Below are 25,829 nucleotides of genomic sequence, written 5' to 3'. Positions count from 1 at the left end.
GCTAATTGGCACTTTCCTCTTCTTCAACATGCGTAAATAGTGAGTGGAATCTAAAATCTGCTAGATTTCACAATTTCACAAGCGGGTGATGTTAAAAGTCTTATCTCATTTAGGCTGATAGACTGAATACTTGATTCCAGTTGTCCCATGCTAACCTTGATATATATGTTCATATATTTTAAAACTTTTATTTTAGGTCAGGGTACATGCGCAGGTTTATTAGGTTTATTACGTAGGTAAATTGGGTGTCACAGGGCTTCGGTGCACAGGTTATTTCATCACCCACGTAATAAATGCAGGACTTCATAGGTAATTTTTTGATTCTCTCCCTTCTCCCTCTCTTCACCATCGAGTGGGCCCTGGTGTCTGTTGCTCTTTTCTCTGTCTCCATGTGTTGGTTCTCCGTGTTCAGCTCCCACTTGTAAGTGAGAGCATGCGGTATTTCATTTTCTGTTCCTGCATTAGTTTGCCTATAACCTTGATAACCATGATATACTTACTTGAATCAAATCTCTTACTGTATTCTTTTCTTTTCTTTTTGAGACTGAGCCTTGCTCTGTCGCCCAGGCTGGAGTGCAATGGTTTGATCTCAGCTCACTGTAATCTCCACCTCCTGGGTTCAAGCAATTCTCCTGCCTCAGCCTCCTGAGTAGCTGGGATTACAGGTACGCGCCACCATGCCCTGCTAATTTTTTGTATTTTTAGCAGAGACGGGGTTTCACCATGTTGGCCAGGTTGGTCTCAAACTCCTGACCTTGTGATCTGCCTGCCTCAGCCTCCCACAGTGCTGGGATTACAGGCGTGAGCCACTGTGCCTGGCCTACTGTAATCTTTAGGCTAGTTATGTAGAGCTGGATTTTAAATAGAAATTGAAAATAGAAAATTCTTCACCATGGTTACCTCAGATGTGCAGAATTAGAATATTGAAGCTGAGATGGAGAGAGTGTTTATTTTAATATATTGAAATAACAGAATTTTTTTTAATTAAAGTTTTAAAAAATTAAAAAAATTTCCAGTTTTATTTCCTTCCTATATATGCGTGTGTGTGTGTGTGTGTGTGTGTGTGTGTACATACACACATCCCCACCCCCCATATATAGTAGACATTATATCCAGATTTGGTAAATGAATCTTTCTATAATAATGTAGGCAGTAACATGCCAGACCAGTAGTTTTTACATGATTCTGTGTTTTTCTTAAAAAATTTGGAATATTTTACTCACTTCCAGGGAGCAGTCTCCTGTCATTTTATTGGTGCCATCTCATCCATCACCAGCACACTCAATTCATTTTAGGCCAACTCATCCATCTCTGTGGTCCTTCCTCCTCCATGGGAATCCACATGTGTGCACACAAACACACACACTTTTCATTCATAACCTTGCCTGTCATCTGTTTCACAACCACAATAAAAAGTTGAGCACCATTTTATTCTGCAGATATTTTGAGGTGAAGAGAAAGGCTGGCTGAAGTTCTGGTTCAACATTTGGTTGTTGCTGGTTGCTACAAGAGGTGGTTGTTGAGAGATTGGACCCTTCGATTCAGCCAAAAAAGACCACGTTTGCCTGGAGACTCTTTATTGGATATTACAAGAGAAACAAGTGAGCCAAGTGCATGCGGGAGGGCGCCATCTTGTTAGTGTTCCCGCCACTGCTCTGACGCAGCGGGAGGAAGTCAAAATCAGTCGGGACTTCCGGTGTATTGAGACTCTACTTCCTTCTCCTTTTATTCACCGCCATCTTTACTTTGCCGTTTATTCACTTCAGGCTCCTTGTTTATCCTCATGATCTTTCTTTTGTACATACTCTATCCTCAGCCCTCTGTTCTTCTTCCACACCCACCAACACACTCACCTGGAAATAGACAAACATTGCCCTTCTCAGTGTGGCCCTTGGGCAGCTATACACTGTGGTGAGAATCTCATAATTTAGTTTGGTGGGATTAAAACTCATGTTCCCAGCCATGCTGAGTGCCACCTGCATGCACCTGCCGGCTCACTCTCCACCCCTCATTCATCTTTGAGCTCCTTTCCCTTTGCTTTCTACTTGGGCTTGACCAGTGGGAAGCACTGGCAGGAGATGACAGGGAAGAAGGTTGAGGTATTAATTCCCTTGGCTTCCATAGCTTGGTCACCTTCACAGCCGCGTTCTCTCTTTCTTTTCTTTTTTTAGATGGAGTCTTGCTCTGCCACCCAGGCTGGAGTGCAGTGGAGTGATCTCGGCTTACTGCAACCACTGCCTCCTGGGTTCAAGCAGAGTACCACATTCAGTCCATGGCCATTCCATTGTCCACCCAGAGCCAAAGCAATTTGCCTTATAATTACATTTGTGTCTTAATTTGATTTTTAATGTTAATTTCTGAGAAACAGGGTCTCGCTCTGTGGCCCAGGCTGGAGTGTAGGGATGAAATCACTGCTTACTGCAGCCTCAAATCCCTGGGCTCAAGTGATCCTCCTACCTCAGCCTCCTTAGTGGCTGGGACCATAGGCATGTGCTGCTATGCCTGACTAATTTTAAAAATTATTTGTAGAGATGAAGTCTTGCTATGTAGCCCAGGCTGGGCTCAAGCGATCCTCCTGCCTCTGCCTCCCAAAGTGCTGGGATTACAGGCGTCAGCCACTGTTCCTGGCCTCTATCATCAAATTGGATTCTGTCCAGATTCTGCTTACCAAACGCTGCTCTGTGGCTTCTCTTTGGACTTAGCCAGCTCTCAAGTGCTGGCATGCCCACCACCTGGCTCTCGGGATACTCACCATGGACCTGCCCCAGTGGCTCTCCCTCACCTTGTAATATGCACCCAGCTTTGTTGCCCTCATTCATATGGTTCATATCTGAGCCTTTTTAAACTTCACTCTGATGCTTCACCTCTACATCTGTATTCCTACCTCAGGTACCACCTCAGTTATCACTTTTAAAAAAAAAACATATTCTTCATTAAGGTAATGCATTTTTAAATACACATTATTTTTTATTTTTGAGACGGAGTCTTACTCTGTCACCCGGCTGGAGTGCAGTGGTGCGATCTCGGCTCACTGCAACCTCCGACTCCCTGGTTCTAGTGATTTTTCTGTCTCAGCCTCCTGAGTAGCTGGGATTACAGGCATGTGCGACCATGCTCAGCCAACTGTTTTTGTATTTTTAGTAGAGATGGGGTTTCACCATGTTGGCCAGGATGGTCTCGATCTCCTGACCTTGTGATTTGCCCTCCTTGGCCTCCCAAAGTGCTGGGATTACGGGCATGAGCCACTACACTCAGCCAATGCAAGTTATTTTTTAGAGCAGTTAAAAAAAATTTTTTTAAATTAAATTAAATTAAAAATTTTTTTAAAGATGGGGTTTCACCATCATGGCCAGGCTGGTCTTGAACCCCTACCTCAGGTGATCCACCCACCTTGGCCTCCCAAAGTGCTAGGATTACAGGTGTGAGCCACCGTGCCCAGCCTTAGAGCAGTTTTAAGTCACAAAAAAATTAAGTAGTAGATAGAAAAATTTCCCATGTACACATAGCCACCCCGTTATCAATATCCTCCACCAGAGTGGAATATTTGTTACAACTCATGAATCTACATTGACACATCACTATCTTCTGAAGTCCATACACTTATTTTACTTCATTTATTTTATTTCAGAGATGGGTCTCCCTTTCTTCACAGCTCACTACAACCTTGAACTCTTGAACTCAGGTGATCCTCCTGCCTCAACTTCCCGAGTAGCTGAGACTACAAGTGTGTGCCACCATGCCTAGTTAATTAAAAAAAAAATTTTTTTTTTTGTAGAAACGGGGTCTTGCTATGTTGTCCAGGCTGGTCTTGAACTCCTGGCCTCAAGCAGTCCTTCCTTTTTGACCTCCCAAAGCACTGGGATTATAGGCATGAGCCACCATGCCTATCCCATAGACTTAATTTTTAAAAGGGACTAATTTTACACAGTTAGCAATTAAAGTGCTGAGGCTAAATTACAGATTTACATATTAAAACCCATAATCCTTAATCAAAAACCTCCAGTTATTTATAGTTAGATCACCTTCAACTCACATCCCAGAAAAAAAGAAAAAAAAAAACCCTTTCTAATGAGTAAGGGTTCTCCTCTGCCAACAAAAACTATAGGTTCTTTCCAAAGAGAATGATTAAACGTCTTCATCCCCCTCCCCTGGTAAATCTCACCATCATTAACAATATTTCCAAACTCGGTCCTTGTTAAAATTCTGGGTCAGTGAACACCATTTTCTCCCAAATGCATTCCCATCATCGGTACACTCCCAGTAGATCAAGCGTCTATACCAGAAGGGAAATACACAGCTTGCAAAATCTGCAGAGGAAAAAGAGGAAGAAGCAGTTGGAGAGAGAAACCTTTTTGATTTGCACATGTGCACATGTGCACAAATGCATAAGTATATTCACATGAATGCACACACATGAACATGTGCACACATGCACGCTCACACAGACACACACATATGCACACATGTGCACATGCATACACTTTTGCTTCCCACTCAGTATCATCTGCTCTGCCCTATTTACCAAAGGCACAAAGGAACAATATTGGTGGGGCATTCAGATCCCATATTACTTTGACGTTCTACTAAAAAGATTCTTTCTTTTCAAAATAATGTGGTTGAAGTGCTCATAACATATCTTTGGTGCAATGTGATTTTTATACCGTCAGAAATTGAACATCCTTTATTGTCACAATTTAATTGGCTATGGATTCTATTTTCAGAACCCTCTTGTGTTTCTCCTCAGAGACCGAGATTTCTGCTCTGAGGTATGTAGAGGCAGGACACTCACCGGCTGCAGCGCAATACTTCCAGTATCCTTCATACGTCTTGTTTAATGAGCACCATTTGTGTTTTGCCTTGGACTTGATGCAGTCATAGTGTGTTCCGTTTTTATAGTAGAATGGAAAGACACACTCCCCATCTAGAGAAAACAAAATTCTTCATCTGTCTCTGGGTGTGTCAGGAGAGAGGTTATCAAGCCACTGCCTTCCTAGGGTCTGTTACCCATTGCCTGTGGCTGTAGTAAATGTTACTGTGCCACTCAATAGCAGAGCTTTGGCCCTCTAATGACAAAGGTCTTTTGTTTTATATTCCTGCCTCTGCCCTACTTTTTCCCAGGGCATGAACAGTCTCAAAATTTTTCATAGCATTTGCCCCAGTTTCTTTCTTTTTCTTTCTTTCTTTCTCTCTCTCTCTCTTTCTTTCTTTCTTTCTTTTTCTTTCTTTCTCTCTCTCTCTCTTTCTTTCTTTCTTTGAGACAGAGTTTCACTCTTTTTGCCCAGGTTGGAGTGTGATGGCACAATCTCGGCTCACTGCAAACTCCGCCTGACAGTTTCAAGCGATTCTCCTGCCTCAGCCTCCTGAGTAGCTGTGATTACAGGCTTCCACTACTTCGCCCAGCTAATTTTTGTATTTTTGGTAGTGATGAGGTTTCTCCATGTTGGTCAGGCTGGTCTTGAACTCCTGACCTCAGGTGATCCGCCCACTTCAGCCTCCCAAAGTACTGGGATTATAGATGTGAGCCACCACGCCTGGCTTGCCCCAGTTTCAGAAATCTCTCCTAAGCATAGAAACATAAATGTGGGCATTTATCTACCAAACAATTCTTTTCCTCTGCCCCTGGATCTCTTATTTTCACCTCCTTCTATCATCTCTCTTTCTCTCCCCCTCTCATACAACATGGATATATATATATATGTGTGTATGTTGAATGGTTTTATATATATATATATGCACGTATATGTTACATGATTTTGTATACATGCTGTATGGTTGTGTACAAGGATATACATAGTTATATATGCATATACACATATAGGCACACAGACATGATGTTTTGCTAGCCTTCCAAATGAATCATTTTATACTTGAGTTTCCAACTGAATACACCATAGAAATCCTCTTAAAGTGATTGTGTAGCTCTGACTTCTTTATGGCTCACTGCAGCCTCATTCTCCTGGGCTCAAGTGATCCTCCCACCTCAACCTCCTGAGTAACTGGGACTACAGGTGTGTGCTGCTATGCCCAGCTAATTTTAAAATTTTTTGTAACGATGAGATCTCATCACGTGGCCCAGGCTGGTCTCAGACTCCTGAGCTCAACTGTTCTCCTGCCTTGTCTTCCAAAAATGTTGAGATTACAGGCATGAGCCACTGAGTCCGGCCTTAATTTCTTTCTAATGCTGATTCATGTTCTGTGATATGGATTCAACACAATTTATTCAATATTTCCCACATTCAGATTTTTCCCACTGTAAATATAGCTGTAGTAAACATTTCATGTATTTAAATCCTTATGTATTGAAGTATTTGTTTCTATAGAATCCCCAAAGCAAGGTTACAAGGACAAAGTGTATATACAGTTTTCACATTGATGAGTATGGCTTTCTCAAAGGACAATGGCAATTACTCTTTCCCACCAATTGTGCTCCTTTACCTGAATTTTCATCAGCACGAAGCATTTACACACTTTAAAAATGTTTACATGTATTATAGATTCCTGCCTTGCTTTAAAAGATTCGCTCGTCCTTAGGCAATATATATATTTTCCATTTTCTTCTTAAACAATTTTGTTTCTCTTATATTTAAAATTTGATTAAGCATAAATTTAGTTTTGTATATGATGCAAAAGGGGAATGCAACTTAATTTTATTTCAAATAGTAATGACAGGTCTATGATGAAATGAACCACCTGTACCATTTAAACAGTCATGTTTAAAACCATGGATTATTCTAATATATCCTGGGATCCATCCTATATTTTCATTCAAGTATCTTGAAATTATTAGAGATGTAAGAAAGCATGGTGGTAAAATGAGCAGGCTCTGGAGCCAGCAAGCATCATAAAATATTCCTTTCTTTCTTCTCCTCTCCTCCTCCTCCTCTTCCTTCTCTCTTCATAGGCTGATTCCATGTTGTTTATATTACAGTATTTTAGTATATCTAAATATCTGATGAAACAAAATATTTCTCTACTCCAGCACTTTGTTCATAATATTCCTAATTATTATTGGATGTTTTCTATATACATTTTAAAATCTATTATTTCCTATTAGATTGGCAGAAATTAAAGAGTAGACACATTTAGTGCTGATGAAAGTTCAGGGTGACTTCTATATCTCCTTTTTCTTTATCTGTTTACAAGGCACTTATGTTACATTTTATACAAGGAGAAAAAAATATATATATTTTTACTGGAAAAACATTACTGATTCCCCATTTTTACATAATTAGAATATACATTAATAATAAAAGTTTTCTGATAAACTTACCTCTAATCTCTGGAAAATGAGTTATAGTTTCTGAAAAATAAAATTTAGAGCTGACATTTATTTCACTATTCTTAGGCTTTAAAATGAAATTAAATAAAAATGTTAGTTTGAGAAAAAGTGGTATTATTATGGTATCATGTTTTCCATCCAAGAACATGGCATTATCTCTTTTTCAAAATGTATTTTTTTGCCTTCAATATGATTTTCTTATTTATTTTATATAAGTCATACACAGTTCTCATGGATTTAATTCCAAAGTGCTTTTTTTTTATCATTGATGTTAAACAGAATGTTTTCCATTTCCATCAATGTCCAGTTGTTTCTTACCAGTAGAAATAGAGAAAAATTATTGACTATTAAATGTTTTCTTGTATCCAGCCACGTTGCTATATTACTTTATTAAAACTAATAATTTTTATTCATGTTCTTAGGGATTTAAAGTATACAATCATAAAATAATTTTGCCCGTTATTTTATATACATTTTTCTTCTTACAATATCACTTATATTAGAACCTAAAATAGTGTTAATGTAACACTCTTGTGCTTTCCTAGTTTTAATTAAAATGACACTTAGATTAAGAATGTTTATTTCAGCACGATTAGTATTAGTTAAAAAAATAAAAATTAATTAAAAAATATTAATCCCTGAGGGAATTTTAAAATGAAATTGGCTTTATAATATCAAGTAGGTATTAATAAAAATGAGCATATAAATAGATATGGAAAAATTTGTACTTCATTTTTAGTTGGCAAAAGGCATTTTCTATTTCTTATTTTCATAATATTTGATTTTTTTGCAAAAAAAACACATTATGAAGTTACGTGTAATGAAGTGTTTAATCACCCAAAAGTAAAATTAACAGTAAAATTATGATTTATCTCTTCTTTTTCTTAACATTTTAAACATGAAATTTACTTTATGTATGTACATAAAATAGTAATCTTTAATGAAAAATATGATTTCTTACCAGGAAAGGAAATATTCAATGGTTTCACATTTTATTGCAAAAAATGTAAAAGAAACCCTAATAAAAGTTTTTTGATCAACTCACCCACAGTTGGTGGTAATTCATCTGAAAGACACAATTTTGAACAAATACTTATGTTACTTTAAGATAAAATAAATTAAGAGATTTCACCAATTTCTAGTTTAGTAAGAATAATACTATTTCAAAAGTTAGGAATCAAAGTTCAATAGAACTTATTTTTGGTAGTGTGATATGGGTGATTTCTTATTTTCCTTTTGCTTTAACTGTATTTTCCAAATATTATTAAAGGATAGGAATAATTAAAATTATTTTTAAAACAAAAAATTCATCAGGCAAAAGTAAATGATTGACTTTTCTCACATTTTTTCCGCTTCATCATAGGTTTCTAATATGGAACACTAGAGGTTTCTAATATGGAACACTACAGGTTTTTACTTTTGTCACCACTTCTCATTGAGTACCTGAATTCCATCAGAGATTCATGTCTTTGGAGTGGTCACTTTCAAAATGGAAACCTCTCCCTCTAGGAGAGAAAAATAAGATCCTATGATACCTTTGAGGTACGCAGGAAGTGCAAAGAAATGCTCTAAGCATCCTATATATCCTGAAAACTATATTTTATTTAACTTATCAGAGCATTTTTGTGAGGCAAGCATTATTTCCATTATCTTTTTTTTTTTTTTTTTTAATATACAGAGTCTTGTTCTGTTGCTAGGGGCCAGGCTAGAGTGCAGTGGCGTGATCTCGGCTCACTGCAACCTCCGCCTCCCAGGTTCAAGCAATTCTCCTGCCTCAGCCTCCCAAAGTGCTGGGATTACAGGCGTGCGCCACCGCGCCTGGCTGTTTCCATCATCTTAGAGACAAAGTTCAGAAGTGTTGGCCGGGCGTAGTGGCTCACGCCTGTAATCCAAGCACTTTGGAGGCCAAGGCGGGCGGATCACCTGAGGTTGGGAGTTCAAGACCAGCCTGACCAATATGGTGAAACCCCGTCTTAAAAAAAAAAAAAAAAAAAAAAAAAAATTCAAAAAAAAAAAAATTCAGAAGTGTTAAGTTCCGTTAAGTTAAAAAAGGTTAAGCACATGGTAATTCAATTTGAATCCCCCTTGGAGGGGCTGGTTCAGTAGGAAGTAACGGCCCAAATCGGCACAGGCTCAACCACTTACCAACAACCTGCCTTCAGTTGACTCTGCTGTAAAACATTAGGATGTCAGGTCCTCCCCAGTTTGAATATCCTAATATTCCTGGAATGAAAGAAGCTGCCTGATGGCTTTACTTTTTTCTTTTCCTTAAAGCAGCTTTTCTCAACCGTTGTTCCTTCATGAGCCATTAAACCTGTAATATTGACCTCCCCCTACTTAGAACTTGAATTTTTGGTTTTGTCACTTTGCATGGTTCCTGATGAAGTGACTTTATGTAAAGGCTATTTGATTTAAAACCAGCATGTGTTTAGTTAAATATTAAATGAACTTTATAAAGTTCATTTAATTGAGTCTTTAAGAATAGTCATAATTCAAGAAGGAAATAGAAGAAACAAGATGAAAAAAGAAAAATAGTCATAACTTCAGGATGAAATATAACATAGAATGAATATAGAATAAATACAGAGTGAAAAATTTGATTTTTTCCCAAATAGCCCATGCTTTATGATGCTTAATAACCATTAAAATAATGTAAGATAGAAAAGCACAATTTACCAACAAATAAATTTACAAATGTCATGTTGGTTATGAGAACTTACACATACTATAATTAATTTGCAGATATCTCTCATATTAAAGCATTATAACTCAACATAGTCTGTGTTCATAACTAGTTCACCAAATTTGTATATTATGTTTAAAAAAGCAATGAACTTTTTTTGTTTTTTGAAAAGATTTTTGCAAAAGCAATGATTTTAATTCCGAATTTGTTGTGTCTATTTTATTCATTACTGACTACTTTGCTATTTGCTCATGTTTCTTCATTCCACAAGTTTGCTTTTCAGCTAAATTGTCCTGGCTGCCTTTGTGTCTTGAAATTAAAACGTTTTCCTTAGGCATGTATTATTTAAGCAGCAGTCATAATGGGCCAGTGCAATGGTTCACAAGCTTTGTTGCATATTGGAACCACCAGCTGAGTTTTTAAAAACCCACTAGGTCAGGCACTAGTGGGAAGAGGTGGAGGTGCAGATCCCATGCAGATCCCATGCTCCTAAGTGGAGATGCTCCTGCCGTTTAGTCTCTGCGTCCTGTGCCCCTAGGAAGCCTATCATGTCACTGCTTCTAAAACACTAAAATACAATGCTCCTCTAATGAGGATGAGGAGGAACCATAGCCGAGAGCTCTCCTGCATCCCCATTCATCAAGAACTGAGGCTCCCTTCACCTCCTCTGTCCCACTTGACTCTGCCCCTGGCAAGTTGGGAGTCCAGATTTCCCTCCAGCCTCTCTGGATTCCAACCAAGCTTAATCTATGGCCTCAAGCAAGACTTTGAGCCCTAGATGTCTATGAGTTTTCACATGCTCCTTGTTTGTGATGACATCTTACTATCTGCAAGCTGGATTGCGGTGGGGACCCGGTCGCTATTGTCTGTATTGAATACAACCAGCATCAAAAACTTGGAGTTTGCTCCTCAGTAGCTCAAAAGAAACTCCTCTTTCTCCCCCTCCTCCTCCCCTCCTTCTTCCTCCTCTCCCTCCTTCCCCTCCTCCCCCTCCTCCTACTCCTCCCCACTCCCATGTAATCCCTTAGACAACCCATCAACTTGGAATAGCCATCACATTTTGTACACGGCAGATTTCTAGCCCTGGAACAAGATCTCTCAACCAAGTCCTTTGTGAAGTCTTGCCAATTCATCCACGTTTCCTTTTTCAGGTCAGGCATATAGTAGATTTAGCAGGTGCCACACTCGGTCTGTTTCCTCTTCTGTCTTCCCACTAGATCATGCGCTAGATCTTCCCACTAGAGCCTGTGCACGTAGCAAGCCTATCATGTCACTGCTTCTAAACCACTAAAATGCAATGCTTCTCCAAAGGGGAAGGGTAGGAACCATAGCCGAGAGCTCTCCTGCATCCCCATTCATCAAGAACTGAGGCTCCCTTCACCTCCTCTGTCCCACTAGACTCTGCTCCTGGCAAGTTAGGAGTCCAGAATTCTCTCCAGCATCTCTGGATTTCAAGCAAGCTTAGTCTATGGCTTCGAGCAAGACTTTGAGCGTTAGATGTGTATGTTTTCACATTCCCCTTATTTGTGATGGCATCTTACTCTCTGCAGGCTGGATTGCCGTGGGGACCCCGTTGCTATTGACTGTATTGAATACAATTAGCATAAAAAATGCAGTTTGCTCCTCAGTGGCTAAAAAGAAACTTACGAGACAATAGGCTGGGCGTGGTGGCTCAAGCCTGTAATCCCAGCACTTTGGAAGGCCAAGTCGGGTGGGTCTCCTGAGATCAACAGTTCAAGACCAGCCTGACCAACATGGTGGAACCCCATCTCTACTAAAAATATAAAAATTAGCGGGGCATGGTGGCATGTGCCTGTAGTCCCAGCTACTCAGGAGGCTGAGACAGGAGAAGCCCTTGAACCTGGGAGGTGGAGGATGCAGTGAGCCGAGATCACGCCACTGCACTCCAGTCGGGTTGACAGAGCAAGATTCTGTCTCAAAAAAAAAAAAAAGACAGTAAGTCCAGGAAGCAGATGCTTGCAAGGGGGAGACAGGAAGATAATGAACAGTTCTGCAGATCAAAAGTAGACTCGCACTACATCATTTAAAATACAGGCTAATAGCCCAGGGCCCATGACTTATGCATTATTAAGAGAAATGCCTTTTCACTAGGGATCTGAATAGCACGAGTATTATGTGGAAATATATAACACCGATAATTCAGGAGACCAGACATTGACTGACCGTGGAGAAGCTTTAGGATCATCTTAATTAGCTCTTTCCCCACTGATCTGTATTCTTCTTTATGTATCTACAAACATGATGTCTGATTTAAAAAAAAAAACCTGTGGCCAAGTAAAGCGTTATTTTTCAATACGTATAAAATAATTCTAGCGGATAAGAAAGCAGTGGTCATAGTGTCTTTTTCTTTTCCATTCTTTTAAAAGGAAGTATTAGCAAGCACAGTGTTTTTTTTTTTTTTAATGCAAAGATGTCCTGGAGAATACTTAAAAGAAATATAAGCAAGATCATTCTTCATGGCCATTCCATAAGAAATTGTTTTGGCAACTGTGCTCTGTCATCATCAAACATGTCAGATGCATCTATTGCAAATTCCCTTATGTTTGTATTTTTGCTTCATAATTGTTATAGGCTTTGGAAAAGGAATAAAATCAACTTTATGAAAATTAGTCTCATTTTCAAAACCTCTGCCTAAGGCATTTAAAATCTCCCGGCGTGAAGGGAGAATGGATTTCAAGTAACATGTCACTAGGATTTTTCAGTTTACATTCTTAGTCTTTCATGCTTTTATTAGCTGAACTTGCTTATCTTTACCCATGGATTGTGTTTCTGACCTGAAAGGGAGAGTATCTTTTTCTTTCTTAAGGTACCTAAAGCAAAGGCGACTGCTGCCCTCCATGGCGTCTGGGATTTGATGGTGTACAGTGGCCGATGTGCAGGACCCTATCCCCAGCCAGGGTCCCCTGGCTCCTCACCTTCCTCTAGAACAGCCACCGCACTGCGAAGCAGGCAGACCCAAGCCAGCAGGAGCCCCCAGTGCCAGGCCATGCTCCCAGCACACACACGTGGTCGACCAGTTGATCTCCAGGATTTTATAGCCTCAGGAGCTAACCACAACCACTTCTCCTCCCTGTCCCCTCCTCTCTTCCCTCCTCCCCACTTATTCCTTGTCCCTCTCCTCCTTCCCTTCCTCCTCCTCCCTTTCCTCCTCCTTCTTCTTCCCTTCCCCTCTCCCTCTCCCCTCCTTCCTCTCCACCTCCTCCCCATCCTCCCCCTCCTCCTTCTTCCCTTCCTTCTCCTTTCCTCCTCCCTCCTCTTTCCGTTCCTCCTCTCCTCCTCCTCTTCCTCCGCTTCCTCCTCCTTCCTTTCCTCCTCCCCCTCCTCCTCCCCTCCTTCTTCCTCCTCTTCCCTCTTCCTCCTCCTTCCCCCCTCCTCTCCCTCCTCCTCCTCTTCCTCCTCCTTCCCCTCTTCCTCTTCTCTCATCTTTCATCTCCACCTTCTCCCTCCTTCCTTGCTCTTGCTCTGCTCCAAAGTTAAGCTATCTACCTTGCATAGAAAGAAATGTAGAAAAAGAAATACTTAAAATAACAGGCAGGGAAGATGCAGGCTGAGGAATTTCATGTCATTTCCATGAAGAGAAGCATCCAGAATCCCATGAGTAGCCACAGGTTTACCCAAATCTCAGACCTTTCTGGTCTTTGTCAGCCAGGGCCCAAGAACCCCCTGGAGAGGCCCAGGGAGGCTTCCTGGAGAAGCAGCTTTGCTTCCCTAATACAAGCACCTTTGTTTATGCTCCACGAACCTTCCGTGTGGGCCACTGTTCTTGGTGATTAACCTAGTGGGCTGCAAGTGGCTTTGAAGTTCTGAGGAAGAATCGGCGCAGCACCTGCGGACGCCTACATTTCCAACTATGAAAAGTCAGATTAATCATGGATTCCAAAACACAGCGTGTTCTTAGCTACTATTTTTTTTCTTTTGAGACGGAGTTTTGCTCTTTTTACCTAGGCTGGAGTGCAATGGTGTGATCTTGGTTCACTGTAACCTCCATCTTCCATGTTCAAGAGATTCTCCTGCCTCAGCCTCCCGAGGAAATGGGATTACAGGCATGCACCACCATGCCTGGCTCATTTTTGCATTTTTAGTAGAGACAGGGTTTCACCATGTTGGCCAGGCTGGTCTCGAACTCCTGACCTCAGGTGATCTGCCCACCTCGGCCTCCCAAAGTGCTGGGGTTACAGGCGTGAGTCACGGCGCCCGGCAGCTCTTTCCTTCTTGTTTAAACATCTTTTATGGATGTAGACTATATTCCACGACATAGTGGGTGGTCTTTGGCACACTGTATTTTTGCCATTATTATTGATGCTTTATGAAGACCAAGTGTGCTAAGACATCACATTTGCGGAGCCACCCAGCCTTCCCTTAGCATCTTTGTTTCGTGTAATCACGATTGCATCACATGTCATTGGTTTCCCATTCTGCAAGTATTTCTTCTGTCAGTTTCCCTTTATTAGCCATACGAGATCCAAAAATCCCTTAGCAACTGAATAAAATAGAGGAATTGAGTTTATCAGCCCATTTGCAGTCAATTTTTTATTTCTTTCTCTTTTAAAGACAGAATCTGGAGGCCAAGCGCAATGGCTCAGCCTGTAATCCCAGCACTTTTGGAGGCTGAGGCGGGCAGATCACTTGAGGTCGGGAGTTTGAAACCAGTCTGGCCAACATGGTGAAACCCTCTCTCTACTAAAAAATACAAAAAAAATTAGCTGGGTGTGATGGGACATGCCTGTAATCTCAGCTACTTGGGAGGCTGAGGCAGGAGAATTGCTTGAACCCAGGAGGCAGAGGTTGCAGTGAGCCAAGATCGCACTACTGCACTCCAACCTGGGTGACAGAACAAGAGACTCTGTCAATAAAGACAGAATCTTGCTGTATCGCTCAGGCTGGAGTGCAGTGGCACAATCCATAGCTCACTGCAGCCTCAAACTCCTGCACTCACCAATCCTCCTGCCTCAGTTTCCTGAGTAGCTGGGACCACAGGCGCACATCACCATCCTGGCTGATTTTTAAATTTTATTTTTTGTAGAGGCGGTGTCTTGCTATGTTTCCCAGACTAGTCTGAAACTCCTGGGCTCAAGCAATCCTTCTGCCTTGGCCTTCCAAAGTGCTGGGATTACAAGCGTCAGCCTCTGCGCCCAGCCAGTTTGTAAGTCTTTCTGTTATTTCTGTATGCCTGAGGATTGATGAATAAGCTAGGAATGCATAAATCTAATATTGTCATGAATTTTGTTTGTATGAACAGAAGAATGGAATCCAGAAGAAATTTTTCCTAATTCTATAATTTCATAGTTCTAGAATGTTATTTAGAATTACTAGCTTGAACAAGTCTTGAAAATCTTTCAAAGACTAAAATTAAGCCAGAGGAACACGTTTTAGAGATTTGCTGCACCTTTGGTCAACAATGTTTTAGCGCACATTTAACTTAAACCTTTGTTAAGCGAGTAGGGCTCATGTTAAATATCTTTTTTAGACTGAGTTTCACTCTTGCTGCCCAGGCTGTAGTGCAATTGTGCGATCTTGGCTCACTGCAACCTCTGCCTCCTGGGTTCAAGAGATTCTTCTGCCTTAGCCTCCTGAGTAGCTGGGATTACAGGCACATGCCACCATGCCCAGCTAATTTTTATATTTTTAGTAGAGACAGGGTTTCATCACATTGGTCAGGCTGGTCTCAAATGCCTGACCTCAGGTGATCAGCCACCTGCCTCGACCTCCCAAAGTGCTGAGATTATGGGCATGAGCCACCACACCTGGCTTCTTTTTTTTTTTTTTTTTCTTGAGACGGAGTTTCGCTCTTGTTACCCAGGTTGGAGTGCAATGGCGCGATCTCGGCTCACCGTAACCTCCGCCTCCTGGGTTCAGGCAATTCTCCTGCCTCAGCCTCCCGAGTAGCTGGGATTACAGGCACGCGCCACCATGCCCAGCTAATTTTTTGTATTTTCAGTAGAGACGGGGTTTCACCTTGTTGACCAGGATGGTCTCGATCTCTTGACCTCGTGATCCACCCGCCTCGGCCTCCCAAAGTGCTGGGATTACAGGTGTGAGTTTTTTTTTTTTTTTTTTTTTTTTTTCTGAGACGGAGTCTTGTTCTGTCACCCAGACTGGATTGAAATGGCGTGATCTCGACTCACTGCAACCTCTGCCTCCTGGGTTCAAGTGATTCTCCTGCCTCAGCCTCCTGAGTAGCTGGGATTACAGGCACGCGCCACAACGCCTTGGTAATTTTTTTACTTTTAGTAAAGACGGGGTTTCACCATATTGGCCAGGCTGGTCTCAAACTTCTGACTTCGTGATCCACCCACCTCAGCCTCCCAAAGTGCTGGAATTACAGGCATGAGCCACCACACCTGGCCTGTTCTTAAATATATATATATATATTTCTTTTTTTTAAAGGGCACAGCTAGCATAGTGCTAGGAGCTCCATAAATGTTTAATCAAGGAAAAGTGAATGTAAAAAAATTTACCAGCTGCGTGAGGTTGGCCACGTCACTATACTCTCTGAATCGTAACTTCTTCTTCTCTAAAATCAGGATAATAGTGTCTGTGTTATCCGGCTCTCTGGGGCATTAAAGAGTGGGTGAGGCCTGAGAATCACTTGAATCCAGGAGGCGGAGGTTGCAATGAGCTGAAATGGTGCCACTGTGCCCCAGCCTGGGTGACAGAAAGAGACTCCATCTCAAACAAAATCTACTTAAAAAAAATCAATTTGGAAACATACAATGCATCATTATTTATTATAGTCATCATTCTGTGCAATGGATCACTAAAGCTTATTCTTTTTTTTTTATTTGAGACAGAGTCTCACTCTGTCACCCAGGCTAGAGTGTAGTGGCATGATGTCAGCTCACTGCAACCTCCACCTCCCAGGTTCAGGCACTTCTCCTGCCTCAGCCTCCCAAATAGCTGGGACTACAGGTGTGCGCCACCACACCCAGCTAATTTTTGTATTTTTAGTAGAGATGGGGTTTCACCATATTGGCCAGGTTGGTCTTGAACTCCTGACCTGGTGATCCGCCCGCCTCGGCCTCCCAAAGTGCTGGGATTACAGGCATGAGCCACCGCACCCGGCCTCAGCTTATTCTTCTTAACTGAAAATTTGTATCCTTTGATCAACATCCCCCAGCCTCTGGTAATCATCATTTTATTCTCTACTTCTGTGATTTCAACTTTTTAAGATTCCATATAGGAAAGAGATCATGTGCCATTTCATGTGTTTTTCTATGCCTCGTTTATTTCACCTGGTGGAATGTCCTCTAGTTTCATCTATGTTGTTGAAAATGACAGAATTTTCCCATTTTTAAATGCTGAATTGGCCAGGCCTGGTGGCTCATGCCTTTGGGAGGCAGAGTTGAGAGGATCACTTGAACCTAGGGGTTCGAAACCAGCCTGAGCAACATGGCAAAATCCTCTCTCTACAAAAGATCCAACAAATTAGCTGGGTGTGCTGGTGCATGCCTGTAATCCCAGCTACTCAGGAGGCTGAGGCAGGGGGACTGCTTGTACCCGGGAGGTGGAGGTTGCCGTTGAGCTGAGATCGCATCACTGCATTCCAGCCTGGGCAACAATCGAGACTCTGTCAAAAAAAAATGGGGTCTCACTCTGGCTGGAGTGCAGTGGTATGATCACAGCTCACTGCAGCCTCAATCTCCTGAGCTCAAGTGATCTTTCTGCCTTAGTTTCTGGGTAGCTGGGACTACAGGCACATGCCACCATGCCTGGCTAATTATTCTTTTTTATTTTTTGTAGATTTGGGGTCTTGCTATATTACCCAGGCTGGTCTTGAACTCCTGGGCTCAAGTGATCCTCCCACTTTGGCCTCCCAAAGTGCTGAGGTTACAGGCATGAACCACTGTGCCTGGCCTGGTGTCTGTATTCTTAAAGGCCCTCTGATGATTCTGATATACGTTCCTTCCCTGAAATAAGTAGTGTGTAGAAAGAAAATCAGAAGCAGGTTGATGCAGTCTGGGCACTATGGCTCATGCCTATAATCCCAGCACTTTTGGAGGCCGAGGTCAGGAGTTTGAGACTAGCCTGGCCAACCTGGTGAAACCCCATCTCTACTAAAAAGAATTAGCTGGGCGTCATGGCATGTGCCTATGGTCCCAGCTACTTGGGAGGCTGAGGCAGGAGAACGGCTTGAATCTGAGAGGCGGAGGTTGCTGTGAGCTGAGGTCACACCACTGCACTCTAGCCTGGGTGACAAAGTGAGACTCCATCCTCTCACAAAAAAAAAAGAAGAGAAGAATCAGGTTGATGGACAAAGAGAGAGGAAGACAGAAAGAGACACTGAGCAAAACCCAGAGACAGAGAAAGAGCTTCAAAGAGGAAGGAAAAGGAGGCAAGGACAAAGGGAGAAAGGGAGCGGGGAGAGGAAAGATGGTGACAGACTGAGGAAGAGAGTGACAGGGAGGGCCAGAGAGGCAGCCAGAGAAAAGAGGTGAAGGCAGAGACAGGCAGAGAAGCCAGGGCAGAGGAGGCTGCCATGAGACAGACCCCAGCCTGCAAGCCTTTTTTTTTTTTTTTTGAGACGGAGTTTCTCTCTTTTTGCTCAGGCTGGAGTGCAACGGCGCATTCTCAGCTCACTGCAACCTCCACATCCTGGGTTCAAGCAATTTTCCTGCCTCTGCCTCCCGAGTAGCTGGAATTACAGGCACACACCACCACACCCGCCAAATTTTCCTGCAAGCCTCTTATTCTGAAAACACCCAAGCCTGGGACATGAGAATGCAGCACCAAAGAAACAATAAGCAGAGAGCCCCGGACACACTGGGTCAAGCCCTGCGCTCCCTGACAATTTGCTGTATGAGGTTCGCCAAGTCCCTGAGCCCAGCTGTGCCTTGATTCCCTTATCTGTAAAACCAAGGTGTTTTTAACCACAGCTGATCTCATTCAAACTGCCTTCTGACAGTAACCGCTGATGAAGAACCCTCCTTAGAGAAGCCGCCGTCCTACAGACAGGCTGGGGGCAAAGCCATTCAGCCAGTCCCCAGATAATCCAGAGCTCTTGGGAGCAGAACCTTAAAGAGAGACCGTGGAGAGAGCTAGGGCTCAGAAGGACTTTCTCAAAGGTACATTTTGACCTGGTAACTTGGGAGGGTGTGAGAAGTGGGGTCCGGGGGCTCCCATCGAAAGGAAGGAAGGTCAGCTGTAACATGTGGGCAACTCTGAAAGATCCCAAGAGAAGGCTTGTGGACTTCTTTGCAAAATTCCAGGATGGTAAAGAATCATTTAAAAATGATGGCCTGTACTCCCAGCACTTTGGGAGGTCGGGGAGGGCAGATCACCTGCGGTCAGGGCTTTGAGACCAGACTGGACAACATGGTGAAACCCTGTCTCTATTAAATATAAAAAAATTAGCCGGGCATGGTGGTGGGCACCTGTAATCCCAGCTACTCAGAAGGCTGAGGCAGGACAATCAATTGAATCTGGGAGGTGATAGTGGCAGTGAGCCGAGATCATACCAGCCTGGGTGATTGAGACGCTGTCTCAAAAAAACAAATAAATGACATATTTCAGAAGGCTAGTTTCAATTATCCCACACTTGCCTTCTTGCTAGATAATTCTAGGGCTGTCGGTCTTTTATTCAGCTGAAACCTCTCCAGCTCCTCAGCTGCATTTCTGGGAGCATTCTCTCCTCTGCTTATTAATATTCTCGTCCCTGTCTCCAGCCCCCGAAAGGCCCCATCAGCGTACACTTGACTGATTTTTTGGGCTTCGTGGATATGCATGGGCTTATCTCGAGCCATCATAAATTAACCACAGCTGATCTCATTCAAACTGCCTTCTGACAGTAACTACTGATGAAGAACCCTCCTTAGACAAGCTGCCTTCCTACAGACAGGCTGGGGGCAAAGCCATTCAGCCAATCCCCAGATAATCCAGAGCTCTTGGGAGCAGAACCTTAAAGAGAGACCGTGGAGAGAGCTAGGGCTCAGAAGGACTTTCTGAAAGGTCCATTTTGACCTGGTAACTTGGGAGGGTGTGAGAAGTGGGGTCTGGGGGCTCCCATCGCAAGGAAGGAAGGCTTAGAGCAGCGTTATGTGCTAGAAATAGGATGTGAGCCACATAAATCATGGCAAGTTTTACAGCAGAAACACTTAAGTAAGAAATGATAAGTGCAATTGATTTTAATAATATGTTTTGGGGAACCCATGGATATCTAAATGATGATCATTTCAACACATAATAAATACAAACGATTATTCATGAGACACTTTACATTCTTTTTCCTATACTTTGTCTTCAGAATCAGTATTTTACATGTACTACATAGAACAATCCGGACTTGCCATTTCAAGTGCTCAAGAACCAGAAGTAGCTGGTGGCTGCCATATTGGTTCTGGAAGGGGAAAGCCAGAGAAGGCAGGGAAGGTGGAGTCTTGTGGGTGGGGTCCTTTCTCTGTTAATAAACTCAAAGAAATGGGTTAAACCAGATTATCTGACTGACGTAATGCTAAGGAAGTTTGCCTGTACCCCAAGTTTGGGAGAAATTGAAGAAAAGGGAACACATTACCTTTAAGAGACTGGATGAATTACTTACTGAATTCTGGGTAGTGGATTAGAATCTTTATGGTTCTGTCAATGTTTGCACCATTTCTCCAGGTAAGGCTTATTCTCCTTACTTTAAGAAAAAGAAAGTTGGCCGGGCGCGGTGGCTCACGCCTGTAATCCCAGCACTTTGGGAGGCCGAGGCGGGTGGATCACGAGGTCAAGAGATCGAGACCATCCTGGTCAACATGGTGAAACCCCGTCTCTACTAAAAATACAAAAAATTAGCTGGGCATGGTGGTGTGTGCTTGTAATCCCAGCTACTCAGGAGGCTGAGGCAGGAGAATTGCCTGAACCCAGGAGGCGGAGGTTGCGGTGAGCCGAGATCACGCCATTGCACTCCAGCCTGGGTAACAAGAGCGAAACTCCATCTCAAAAAAAAAAAAAAAGTTGAGATTCAAAAAGAGCTTACTGAGATCCTGTTGCTTCTCCATTCAAAGCAGCCTAAATATGTAATAGAAAAGGTTTGTGTGTGGGCTTAGAGGTTGGGGGAAGACTCACACTGAAGTCTTGTTTCAGACATAGGGTCATTTTTGCTGAGAAGCAGATAGACTCATTATTTTGAAGGTACACTATACTCCAGTGACCTTACAGCCCACGTGCGCCTGTAATTATCACAATGGCTTCTATAGTTGAGATACTATCTCCACTAAACAGATAGGAATATTGACTTGGAGTTCAGAGAGGTGAAGTGACCTTCCCAAGGCCATCCAGTTGATACGTGGGTGAGGTAGGATTTGAACCCTGGTTGGCTGGGTGCTATTGTCTTCTCATTGGTCCACTGTGACATTGTTGTGGCTTTAGAGAACCAGAGAACCTGTGGGCTAAGCTGCCTCTTGGGCACCCTATCAGTGCCTTAATACTACCAGTTGTGGCTGACATTATTTTCCATGTTGGGTGGCAGATATTGGTGCCAATGTCTTATTTCTAGGTGTTTGCGGACAGAAATTATGTCTGGTTCCTCTTGGTACCCACCGCATTTCCTTATAGATGATAGGGTTCTTGAATACTTATTGGATGGGTGGTAGATTAATGGATGATTAAAGAATGAAGGGAATTTGAACTGTGATCTGGTAAAAACAACAACAACAAAAATAAATAAAAAAGAATGAAGGGAAGGATGTGTGGATAGAAGAATGGATGAATGGAAGGATGGATGGAGGAGTGGATGAAATAAATCGAAGGATAGATGAAAGGATTTATCTCTGATTGTTGAGGGCAGAAATCATATCTGGCTCCTCTTGGTACTTGACACAGTTTCTTATGAATGGTGGGGTTCTTTATTGAATGAATGACTGACGGATGGATGATAAGAGGATGGACTGAATGAGTAATGGATGACTAGAAGGATAAATGATAGATAAGTGGATGGTGAAAGATGGACAAAAGGATGGGAAAATTGATAGATGAAAGAATGAGTGGATGGATGAATGGGTGGATGAGTTGGATGGATGAATGGATGATGGAAGAAGATGGATGAAAAAAGATAGATGGAGGAAGGGATGGAAGAATGGGTGGAAGGATACATGGGTGGATGGATGGATGGAGGATGATGAAAGAAGGGTTAGTAAAAGGATGGTTGATGGATGAATGGATGAGGGAATATTATCAAAGAAGAGTATCATTAAGCAGGGAAAAAATTTCTCAGAGGGTAATATTTTCAGGAAGGTTAAAAGGCAATAAATAACAAAAGCAAAAGAAGAGAATTAGAACATTCTCAAAATATTTGCTTAATTAATTTATTACTGCAGGTCTAGCATGGTGAATGAATGTTATCATCATCATCATCATAAATGGCCAACATTTATTGTGAATTATCTCTATAGCACACATTGTCTTAAGCATTTTGTTTCTTTCATCCAATTTAATCCTCCCAGGAACTCTATGAAGTAGATCTGGTTATTAGCATCACCATTTTACAGAGGGGTAAGCTGTGAAGTACCTTATTAAATGTCACTCTGCCAGACACCAGCAAAACATCCACACAGGCTCATAATCACTATGGAATGCCAACACTAAGTGGCCCCTGGCACCACACTTTGCTCTATAGATGTTCAATAAATTTGGTAAAGTCAGTAACTACCCCATAAAATTAATCAATTTCTATGACACCCATCTCATTTTTGTAGATTTTTCATTTTGTGATTTTAAACTGCCTCCTATTGCTGTACTCAGGATGTTATTTCTTTCTTTCTTTTTTGACAGAGTCTTGCTCTGTCGCCCAGGCTGTGGAGTGCAGTGGCACTATCTCGGCTTACTGCAACTTCTGCCTCCTGGGTTCAAGCAATTTTCCTGCCTCAGCCTCCTGAGTAGCTGGAATTACAGGCGTGCACCACCATGCCCAGCTAATTTTTATATTTTTAGTAGAGACGGGGTTTCACTATGTTGGTCAGGCTGGTCTCAAACTCCTGACCTCATGATCTGCCTGCCTCGGCCTCCCAAAGTGCTGGGATTACAGGCATGAGCCACCTCACCTGGCCTCTATCTTTTTTTAAAAAGCATTTTAACTCTGCATGTTTGCATGTGAGCATATGTGCATGTATATACCTGTATATGTGCACATATGATATGTGTATATTATGTATACATATATACACATCTATCATGCATACAGGCATGTACATGTATATACACATTATATATGTGCAAAGATACACATATGTAATTACTGTTTTAAAAACGTTTTATTGATACATAATAATTGTACATATCTATGAGGTACATGTGATTTTTTTCTTTTTCCTTATTTATTTGAAATGGGGTCTCACTATGTTGCCCAGGCTGGTCTCAAACTCCTGGAGTCAAGTAATCCTCCTACCTCAGCCTCCCAAAGTGCTGGGATTACAGGTGTGAGCCACTGATGTGATATTTTGATACATGTATAGTGTAATGATCAAATCAGGGTATTTAGGAAATCCATTACTTCCAACATTTATTATTTCTTTGTGTTGGGAATATTTCAACTCTTATGTTCTAGGTATATATATATAATTAAATTGTTTTTAATGACGTAAATCACACACATCTGTGATAAAAACTTAAATGGAAAGAAGTCTCCTATTTGACCCTGGTTCCCACTTCCAGAGGTGACTGATATCAGTGGCTTCTCACATGCCCACTCAGGAAAACGCTTTGTGTATGTGGGATACAGCTGCAGTGTCTAACTGAGAACTACAAGGCTCTAAATGACTTAGATTTCCACTGTCTTTTCCTTCCCCTGCGCTTATTCCAAAATTGGTAGTCAGCAGCTTCCAATAAAACCTCAGGGATTGGCAGGGCACCGTGGCTCATGCCTGTAACCCCAGCACTTTGGGAAGTCAAAGCGGGTGGATCACGATGTCAGGTGTTCAAGACCAGCCTGGCCAACATAGTGAAGCCCCGTCTCTACTAATAAAAAAAAAAAAAAAAAATTAGCTGGCTGTAGTGGCAAGCGCCTGTAATCCCAGCTACTCGGGAGACTGAGGCAGGAGACTCACTTGAACCCGTGGGCCAGAGGTTACACTGAGCCAAGATTGTGCCATTGCACTCCAGCCCAAGCAACAGCGCGAGACTCCGTCTGATACTAAAAAAAAATTGCAAGGATTGGGCGAATGAGCCCGGGCATGCGCATTAAGAGAAAAAAGGGTAGCGTCTGACCTTCATTCCACTGGAAAGGGAAGAGAGTCTCCAATGCTATGTGCACAACTCCAGTAACCGCACCGCGCATGCGCACCTCCCAAGCCTGAAGGGGGCACTGCGCATGCGGGAGGCCCAGCCTAAGGGGAGAAATGAACGGTCCAGCCATGTGGACTTCCCTTCTATGGCATCAGGACCTGCCACACTGTTGCCCACATCAGCAACTTTGCCCTCACTGATCCCTCTGCCTGGAATGCTTCCTCCCACTGTGTGTGGCTGACTCTAGGTTTTGGTTCAGATCTCACCTGCTCAGAGAGGCCTTCCCTGACCACCTAAAGGAGACATCTGTCAGTCACTTCATTTACGTTCCCATTTATTATTATTTTTATTGCGCTTTTCATATTCTGAAATGATTTTGGTTTTGTTTATTGTGATAGAATACACATAAGATTAGCATTTTAACTATTTTAAAGTGCACAATTTAGTGGCCATAAGTATATTTACAATGTTGCACCATCATCACCATTATCTAGTTCCAGGAACTTGTCACCACCTCAAATGGAAAGCCTCATTTCTTTTTTTTTTTGAGACCGAGTCTCGCTCTATTGCCCAGGCTGGAATGCAGTGGTGCCATCTCAGCTCACTGCAACCTCCGCCTCCTGGGTTCAAATGACTCTGGTGCCTTGGCCTCTCAAATAGTTGAGATTACAGGCATGTGTCACCATGCCCGGCTAATTTTTGTATTTTTAGTAGAGATGGGGTTTCACCATGTTGGCTAGGCTGGTCTTGAACTTCTTGGCTCAAGTGATCCACCCACCTCGGCTTACCAAAGTGCTGGAATTACAGGCGTGAGCCACCGCACCTGATCAGAAGTCTTATTCGTCTTTTGTCTTCCCTGCCCTAGTAAAATATTAGCCTCATGCAAGCAGGAACTTCACCTGTCCAGTCTACAGACAACTCTGCATAGTAGGAATACAACAAATATTTATCACATAAACAAGTCAATTTTTTTTTTTTTAAGAAATGGTATCTCACTCTGTCACTGAGGCTGGAGTGCAGTGGTACAATCATAGCTCATTGCAGCCTCAATCTCCTGGGCTTAAGTGATCCCTGCCTCAGCCTCCTCAGTAGCTGGGACTACAGGTGTACACCATCATGCTCAGCTAATTTTTAAATTTTTGTAGAGATGGGGGTCTCACTATGTTGTCCAGGCTGGTCTTGAACACCTGAACACAAGCGATCTTCCCACCTCGGCCTCCCAAAAAGCTGGGATTACAGGCATGAGCCCCCATACCCAGCCCATGTTTACCATGATTATTTGTTGAGCACTCAGCACGTGCCAAGAACTCTACTTACATTGTATCGTTTCATTCTTAAACAATCCTACAAGATAAATTTCAGTGATGATCTATATAGAAAAGAAAGCTGAGAGTCAAATACATTCTGTAACACTCTCAAGGTCACACGGATGAGCAGAAATTCGTACACAGACCCTTTTCCGAAGCCACAACCACTTACGTATTTGTCCATTGTGGAGATGAGGACTCTGAGCTGTGCATGTGTCCCATGGAATCACACAGCTGGCTTGAGAGGGATCGTAAGGTTAGACACCTTTGCTCCACACCTCTTCCAGGATGGCTGATTCAAATGGGGCACCGATAATGAAAATGGTAACGATTAGTATTGAGA

General features: G+C 42.4%; 2 protein-coding genes across 2 annotated transcripts in view; one reads left to right on the top strand and one right to left on the bottom strand.

Annotated features, from left to right (window-relative positions):
• Positions 1–25,829, top strand: part of ELSPBP1 (epididymal sperm binding protein 1) — a 105,011-nt gene that overhangs the window by 46,498 nt on the left and 32,684 nt on the right. The gene's annotated exons all lie outside the window — the stretch shown is intronic.
• BSPH1 (binder of sperm protein homolog 1) lies at positions 1,496–13,579 on the bottom strand. Its single transcript, XM_064381109.1, is given in 7 exon segments — positions 1,496–1,853; positions 4,163–4,307; positions 4,790–4,921; positions 7,271–7,300; positions 8,325–8,345; positions 9,617–9,622; positions 13,513–13,579. Coding segments are annotated over 6 exon segments (396 nt in total). The 3' UTR covers positions 1,496–1,853; positions 4,163–4,167.

The sequence above is a fragment of the Aotus nancymaae genome, unplaced genomic scaffold (genome assembly GCF_030222135.1).
Source record: "Aotus nancymaae isolate 86718 unplaced genomic scaffold, 86718_ANA_hifiasm-v0.15.2.pri h1tg000028l, whole genome shotgun sequence".
In the NCBI taxonomy this organism is placed as follows: domain Eukaryota; kingdom Metazoa; phylum Chordata; class Mammalia; order Primates; family Aotidae; genus Aotus; species Aotus nancymaae.
The sequence above is the reverse complement of the archived record's forward strand: the minus strand, read 5'-3'. Positions and strand labels throughout refer to the sequence as shown.